The sequence below is a fragment of the Berghia stephanieae genome, chromosome 4 (genome assembly GCF_034508935.2).
Source record: "Berghia stephanieae isolate SIO BIC M18660-M18661 chromosome 4, UCSD_Bste_1.3, whole genome shotgun sequence".
In the NCBI taxonomy this organism is placed as follows: Eukaryota; Metazoa; Mollusca; class Gastropoda; order Nudibranchia; family Aeolidiidae; genus Berghia; species Berghia stephanieae.
In genome coordinates, this window is record NC_088363.1 from 28557303 (window position 1) to 28566090 (window position 8788).

Sequence of the window (8788 nt, forward strand, 5' to 3'; positions counted from 1 at the left end):
AGATATTTAGAAGATCTGAATTTACCTTTGATTTGATTAACACGGTGTTATCATTAATAGTAGTAGTAGTAATAGTAGTAGTAGTAGTAGTAGTAGTAGTAGTAGTAGTAGTAGTAGTAGTAGTAGTAGTAGTAGTAGTAGTAGTAGTAGTAGTAGTAGTAGTAAGCTTCGCAGTCCGAATGACGCTTGCTTAGAATTGTGTGATTCAGTCATGGTCGATAAGTATAGCTGCTCTCTCCATCTATGTTGTTAATTGTTTCCATTGGTCACGATCCTGGGCCAGAGTTTTGAGGCTGTCAAGATCTTGTTGTGACTTTAGTACGGAGGGCACTGCAGTATTTCTTAGTTCTTCGGGGATTAATTCGGCCTCATCTGAATCCAGAAATTTCTGATACGTAGAGAGGTCCTGTTTCAGGGTAGTTACTATTGATGTTGGAGATCTCCCTACATATTTGTTGCCATGAAGGAAATATTCTGGCATTGCACTTTGGGCTGGGATGTTATCTTCTCGACGTAAGATGTTACCAAATAGCCTCCATCGCTGTTCTTTTATTATTGTACTCAGGCGTTGGACCCTGTTTTTTTCATAGAGATCAGTATTTGTAATTGTTTCCGATTACGCGACGTAATTGTTTGCGGTGGTATGAATCGAGACTTTCTAAGTTCTTTGGTTTTTTTTTTTGTGAGGCCCCAGGTTCCACAATTATTTGTCAATATCGGAATAATCAGTGCCTCGTAAATCTGTATTCGTTTATTCTCACTGATTATGTTATTTCTATTCCATAAATGTTGGGGTTGAATGCATTGGTGGCCAGCTGCTTTCGTTTTCTGATGTCTTCATTTTCGTTGATCAAATTGCCTAGTTTACGTACACTTTTCCATTCATTTAAATATTTGTTGATTTTTTAATATTCTGTTTTGGATTGATTCACTTTCAGATTCCATGCTTCTAGGGTAGTTGATATTATTGGCATGTATATTTTCGCTTGATGTTCTGATTCAAAGATTAGGTCTGTATCATCTGCGTATATCAATTCACGAGTTATCTTGTTTATTGGTGGTAATTTTGGTCTTAGATCTTTCATGGCCGATTCGAGGTATATCGTGAATAGAATTGGACTCAAGCTGTCTCCTTGAGGGGATCCAATTGAGGTCGATATTGTTGTTAATTCTCTGCCGGATTCAAATTGTAATGTAGTATTTGATAATAGAGATATCTTATGAGCTTCACGTGATCTTTGTCCAAGAATGAGTCAAGGATTGATAACAATTTGGTTCTGCATATAGTGTCGAAAACTGAACTCACATCGATTCCAAGTATGGTAAATTCTTCCTTATATTTCTCCGTTCTGGCTTTCAGCCATCGATGGGCCCATACTATGTCTGCAGTGCTTCTATCTCTTCTAAACCCATTTTGTGAAGGTGAAAGATATTCCTCTACCTTTTCTCTAATTCCGTTGAGTGTGATTTTCTTAGCGTGGATAATAAAACTATTGGTCGCAAATTTACTAAAGGGCCTTTCTTTTTATTGGGTTTGTTTAGCAGAATGAGTTTTCCACTTCCAAGATTGAGAACTTGTTTTGTCTTAAATATCTTATTATACATATCAGCTAGTATGTGCATGCCTTCGTCTTCAAGACAGTTTAGTTCTTATGCTCTAACAGACTTATAATCAAAGATAAATGTAATAAGACCTTATGTAATTATAAAGAAATTATAAACACTATAAGCGTGTACTACATTGAGAAATACAAGGGCATTCAAGACCAATTCAGAGCTTGAAACGCCTATAACGCCCCAAAAAATAAGTGAAGCCATACAAAAGCTCAATAACAACAGATCGCCAGGCCTTGATCGTGTTATCATTAATCGCATTCCACTAATTTCCAGTGTGATTTACTTCGAAGTTTTTGGGGGGCTTTTTTGTTGTTTTTATTTATTAACAATGAATTGCAATGAATCAAATTGACTCTTTTTTCGGTAGACACCAGTAGATGACAATTTAGAATTAAAAAAGCATGGGTCTCACCAGCCAACTAACTAATTTTGAATTATCACGGGTGTGGAAAGATCGAAAACGCTCTTTTTTAGTGAAATGGCATGATAGACATGAATGGCTCTCAGAGATACAGCAATCACTGACGAATCATGGACATCTAAAGGCTAAATTGACTTTAATCACTTCCATCAGAGCGCTGAAAAAAAACCATGAAATTAGTGAGACTCATCTTACAAATGCAGTTCGTAATAGAACATTGGCAAGTGTAAATATAGCAACTCAAATTGACTATTCTGTTAGTTTGTCTGTTAACAGACATATTGAAACAGGAGCGGTTGAACTTTTTTTGCAGATTTTTGTCAATTCCCAAAGTTGAACTAGATGCCATAGGTGCAGATTTCATTTAGAAGCATCAAAGGCAATTCATTTCTATGAAAGCCTTTTATCTCTTAAATTTACATATATCACATATTGAGTGAGTGTCTTATCTTGCAAATTCATACCCTTAATTATCTGGGTGGACAAAGAATCCTTTAATTGCAAAGACCTATCCACACCGGAACGGTATCTAAGTGTTGTGGCTTGTTCTTTTCAGAAATTATGTGACTTTCCTCAGTCGTATACGTATAACCCATCGCCCCCCCCCCCCCTCTACCAAGTTGGTTCACGTGTGTACTGTCTTCTTAATTGTGTCCACTGTGTTGCAAATCATTTTCTTCTACTGTTTATGGAACTACCATATGCCGTTAACAGGCAACGCCGCTGCGTGGACATAATTAGTCGGATGGTGAAAAGGTTTGAACTGAGATATTGCCAAGTTTAGTTAGAAGGTCAATTTTTAAAATCAAAAATGAGTTCTTGTCATGAATGATTAAATCAACCCTTTTTGTACATCTTCGGGGAATATATAAGCTTACTTTCAATTCTAAATATTTTTTACATCTAATCAATTTGAAAAAGTATGAACTTTGAGAAAAGTTGCTGGATGCCTTTCCCCAGACATCCGATCATGACTTCATGAAAAATCACACGATTTACTTCAAATAAAAATTGTAATGCTTTGGGGAGCATATTCTTTCAGAAAATGTGGGAAAAAATCCAAATCCAAAATGTTCACCTTCGGACTGATTATGTCATGCACTGACACAAATTTAAATAGATAGTGATCATACAAAATTATATTTAATTCATGTTAAGGGTAGAATGAAAATATTGCTGATGGAAGCTCGAAGGAAAAAATAACGATAAGTGTTGAATTATAAGCTTAAAGTTATTAGACGAAGATAGATATTGTGGACGTTTGGAGTTTCCCCTTTATCAACAAAACAATAAATATAACACTAAGGACGAATGAGATATGTGTGAATGGCTTGTTAAGGTAAATAACTTAACAGAATGAGGGACAGGAAATTGAATGCCCCTTTGTAAGGTAGTACGAATTAAAATATGTCAATAAATATTAATAAAAGGTGTGTAATTCATAATTACATCTAAAAAAAGGGGGGAGGGAATTTGTCGTGCAATTTAGAGTGTGGAATCCTTTCTTTTAAAAATATAGCATTGTGGAGAACATTGTGCTTATTTGAGTCAATAAAAAAATGATACGGCGCACAACTCTACTGAAAGATTTGAAAATTATAAATGTATTTTTTACAGATAGATAAACAGATAACTTGATTTCCTTTTATAATTTAAAGTCAGTTTGAAAGTTCGTTGAGTCACAAAGATATCATAAAATACGTACCGACGACACTAACACTCTCAAAATCAACCAATTTCGTCACTGTAAAAAGTTGTCAGTTTGCGTCATCTATTTATGACATCAAGTATTATTATTACTTCCGTTGTGTTGTTGATTTAGAGGTGATCAGTGTTGTTATGTAGTAGTATGTTCTAATTGCATGTATGTTTGTGTGTGTGCGTGTGTGTGTGTGTGTGTGCGTGTGTGTGTGTGTGTGTTTGTGTGTGTGCGTTGTGTGTGGTGTTTACATGTGTGTGTGTGTGTGTGTGTATTGGCAGTTTTTAGCAAATCGTGGCATTCATAGTGATATTATTCACTTGATCACATGAAGGTATTCGGATTTACACAAATTTTAAACAAGTTTCACCGATTAACAACGTCAACTAATATTACTGCTGATATTACTGTCGTTTTTATGCCATCGATGTGATAATTATGGCCCTGGGAAATATTTAATTAAACGTTGTCGGCAAACTGTCAATTGCATCTGTCTAGCTTCTAGCCCGAACAAACTTGATATTTTTCGCGTCTGCTTCAGATTTTCATTTAACCTCACATAAGTTAGGTAAAAGGGAGACATTCCGAAAGATCCTACATTCCCAGTATTCTTTCAATTTGTATTTTCACCGTAGATCTTTTGTAATGCGTTTATTTATTCAATTTGTCATCATAAAGAAGCATATCAAAAACTCTAGAACAAACCTTGATAGATTTGTGAAAGTTTAAAATTTCCTAATTTGACCATTGTTTTGATTCTCGGCCGCCATTTTAATTTGTGAAGTATTGAAAGGTAGTGCAAAGCAGTCCGAGGGATTTTTTTTTCTATTAGGGTCAGTCATAATGCTAGGGTGTTTATTTTCATATTAGGGTTAGTTAAAGGTAGTCTAGGTTTTACTTTTTCTTGGGGTTAGTTGAGGGAATATTATTTAAGTTGTTTCCCTTTGTAGGAGCTTTCGGAAGGCCTCCCAAGTCAAGCGTGGTAAAGACTTGTGACTTATTGATATTGATATCTACTGACTGATAAACTAAAATCATGCCGAATAAAGCATGGCAGCGACGACAAGCACATCGATTAAAGTGTGCATCTAATCGTAATCAAGCTAATCAAGAAAATGATTCAGGCAATATCGAATGAAAATAGTTCTTTCCCCGCGAAATTGCGGACTTTTTACGATTAGAATAAAACGTAGTCTACATTAGAAGACGGTATTGATAAAATGGAATTGGAATAAAGTTTTAGAAACAGTAGGGAGTAGTAGTATAACTGTTATATATATTAATGGTTGCAATGGTTAGGGATACATTTACTTAATAGTCTCATTCCACCCCAAACCATGACTTGTCCATATCCTCTGTTTGGGGATTCCAATACTCAAGAATCGTGAAATCGCTGGTGTGATCATCGGTAACAACGTAATGTACCGTCATTTCTTCCAGTCGCAAAATGTGATTCATCTGACGTCTTGCGATAATCTCATGTTCTCTGTCATCGTGGTTTGCCATTGCGGCCTCAAAATTCGCACTTTTCCGCAATTTCTCGCAAATTTTACAATTTTTCATGAAAAATCTCTATTTTTCACTATTTTTGAACCCCAATGATAAAATTTTGCAAAATTTGAGATTTCAAATGGCAATTTTCCCCGTGCCAGTGTAATGAGATTTTGATGTTTCTTTTTTGGAGGTTTCGGTACTCTTGTTTTGATATAAGCTTGCTGCTTTTAATCATTTTTTTTGATTTGCACCTGAGTGATTGTTTGATTGCATCTTTAGATCAATGGAATATTCAATTGGCCTCCGTGAATAAATAAAGTTGTCTAAATCTGAATCTGAATAAGAAAAGTTAACTAAATTTTAAAAATTTGGCAATTTTTACTGCAAAATGTGGCAAAATTTTCTGGGGGTTTTTTGTGGCAAAAATTTCTTCATTTTTATATCAAAATTTGGGATTTCAAAAGGCAATTTTCCGTGATGCGAGCTAAGTCTGCGACAAACAGTATGTCGACTAATTTGTGTACCTGGAAACGCTCACGCAGTTTCACTCACCGTCCAAAAACGATCCCGTAGATGTAGCGTGCGTAAAAAAACGTCCTCACCTTGAGTTGTTACTCGTGGTCTGCCAGTTCGATCTCGGTCCCTTACCATTTGTGTTATTTCAAATCGATCCACTAACGAATATACAGTTCTCTTGTGATATTGGTCACAAATAGTCCAGCTTGAAGATGACCAATGGCACATGTGCATTGTTCTAAACTAAGTCGTGGCTTCGCGCAGATTAACGGTTGGTCTTTTACATTGTGTTTTCCTACCTTGAAAATGTTTCAAGAAAAAACTGATGGCAAAAAGAATAATCTACACACTTCAGTCCACGGTAAGGAGCAAAAAGGTCGTTTTAGCACATCCGCGACGTGGTGAGCGAATTTCAGGTCAATAACAAAAACATCGACTAAGAAAGGCTAATGGTAAACAACTCAGTGAAAAATAATTGGCTCACTTCAACGACGGTTTTAATGTGTATTCTTTCTATTGATCGCAAGTATTTTATAATATATATATATATATATATATATATATATATATATATATATATAATATATATATATATATTATGTTTGTTTTTTTGTGTGTGTGTGTGTGTCAGAGAACTATTGAATAACATCTAGCAACTAATTTTAAGTAAAGTCTTAATTATACATTTGTTTTCTTCCTTTTCAGGACAAATGTACGCCGGTTAAATGTGAATCAGGTAAACTTTTTGTCAATGACAGGGAATTGTGTAAAACAGCTTTAAAAGAAATGGACTCATTTAAGTATTACGGATATTTTATATTCTTGCCGACAAATATGGTACCCATTTCCTTTCTGGACGAGCTTAGCGATAGTCTAAATAATAATTTTTTTTATGAAAAGCAGTTGTGGGAAATGGTGTTTAAACTTGAGACTATGAAGTGTGACAGGATCGATGGCTTTGCTTTACTCGAGCAGCTGGTTTCGTTGCAAGTTGGACTACTGTCATCCGATGTATTAAGAGATGACGTAGAAACCAAAATGGTGGATTGGATAAAAAATGTGACTTCACATACTACCTCAATTCATGGAATACAGCTACGCTTGGCGTGCTCTGGGTTGGAGTTGTGCAATTTTTACAGAGAGCATTCGGGATTTGAAGAATGTCGTAAGATAAATATCACAACAAATGGTTATTTAAGTCAACCCTATTCGGAAGGTATCATAATTAGTCCAATTCTAGTCTGTCCATTTGTGTCACTACAACTTATTTCACAACCTGAAGTCATAAACAAAAACTTGGTATTCATGATACAAGTCTTAGATTGGAAAGTAAAAATTACCGGCGTTGATGGTGTATCATTGCAAGATGGCAAATTACAAATGTGTTTGAGTCGTTTCAAAGATATTGTCAGACAGGTAGAGGAAGGGTCTTTACTACCTGTTGAATCTAACTCGGCTAAACATCAATTGAAAGCAGCCATTATTTGTGCTCTGATAATTTGCTTAGTTTTGTCACAACTGTAACATAAACATTTCCAATTAGTACAATGAGACATGTAATTCTCCAACCCCAACTCACATATTATTGTTACACATGACTCGTTACAATAAATTTCTCAAATGCGAAATTTGTAACACATCATTTACACTCCATAGTATTGAAAATCAAGCTACCTTATGTGTCCAAATATTGGGTTCCCATATATATCTTCATGCTTGTAGAGTAGGACTATTACAAAGTAATCCTCATTCTTTTCTTGTCTACAAGATTGTTTTCATTGTACCCTTAAACTAGTTACCTGTCGTACTCAGAAAAAATACGTATTTCAAAATTTGACCCAAAAAACTCGTCATTCAAATATCGAGGACCCTCATCTTGGCTAAAACAATCAAACCTGAGATCATTTTTTTCAGTGTAGAGCAGTTGACGGGTTAACAAAGACAGTGCCACAGTTAACTCCAGGTAGTATCATTATTAGATCAAATAGACGTGTCAAATGATTTTTATTTAGGTTAATAAAGCTGATGCCTCTTTTACATTTTATGTAATTTCTATACATTGGTTGTTGGTGACTTTGATCTTATAACAAATGGCTGCTGGTAGGTTCGAATCTGTCGATCTGAGTCCTATTGGGTAACTTTCGGGAGTAAATTTAATCTCAGACATAATTAGTAACGGAATGGTCGACAACTGCTTTGTAACATAATGCAGATTATGTTATATTTAATCATAGCCTTCGCGGCAGTCAGTACAACCATATTAACAGCGCTGTAGTCTTATCAAAATAAGTAGATCCTATGATTTGTCTTGTTGTATTGTTCGTTGCAGTCTATTCTGCGGCTATCTGGTCTTGTGGTATGATGCTCGCCTTCGGACCGGAAGGTCCAGGGTTCGAGTCCTGATCTAAGCGGCGCATAGTTGAGTCATTGGAAAAGGATATTTACTCACATTCTCTCATCATATTAATAATAATAATAATAATAATAATAATAATAATAATAATAATAATATAATAATAATAATAATAAATAATAATAATAATAATAATAATAATATAATGAACTCTTATACGCACAGCACCCTCAACCGTAAGGCTCTTGGCGACTTACATCAACACAAAAAATATTATAGAAAATACATGACATCAAAAAAGAAATATTTTCAAAGATTCCTTGAACACAGCAATGATTTGTACTCCCGGATGCTCTGTAGAAAGGTGTTCCATACAGACGGACCATAATGAAAAAGGACCTTGTTCCCGCCTTTGTACGAATGTATGGGATAGCCAAACGTGTGGTGTCATTGGAGGAACGCAAAGATCGGGTTGTCAAATATTTCTTAAGGACTTCTGTTAGTAGGGAGGGATAGGCAGTGTTTTCCAGACATCGATAAACTATGACGCACGCTTTGCAGTTTGTCCTTTTCTCAACAGGCAGCCAGTGTAATTTGAGAAGCATAGGTGGGGCAGCGTCAAACATTCGCTTCTGAAAGACCAATCTGGCAGCATTGTTTTGAACCATCTGCAGCCGCATGACTTATT

The 8788-nt window shown here is 35.4% G+C and overlaps 1 protein-coding gene across 1 annotated transcript in view; it reads left to right on the plus strand.

The window, feature by feature from the left end:
* Positions 1 to 8196, plus strand: part of LOC144970366 (uncharacterized) — a 51857-nt gene extending 43661 nt beyond the window's left edge. Inside the window, exon 4 of the mRNA XM_078909927.1 lies at positions 6453 to 8196. Within this exon, the coding sequence (XP_078766053.1) occupies positions 6453 to 6472 (20 nt within the window). The 3' untranslated portion in view covers positions 6473 to 8196. The remainder of the gene's footprint in view (positions 1 to 6452) is intronic.
* The last annotated feature ends 592 nt before the right edge of the window (positions 8197 to 8788 follow it).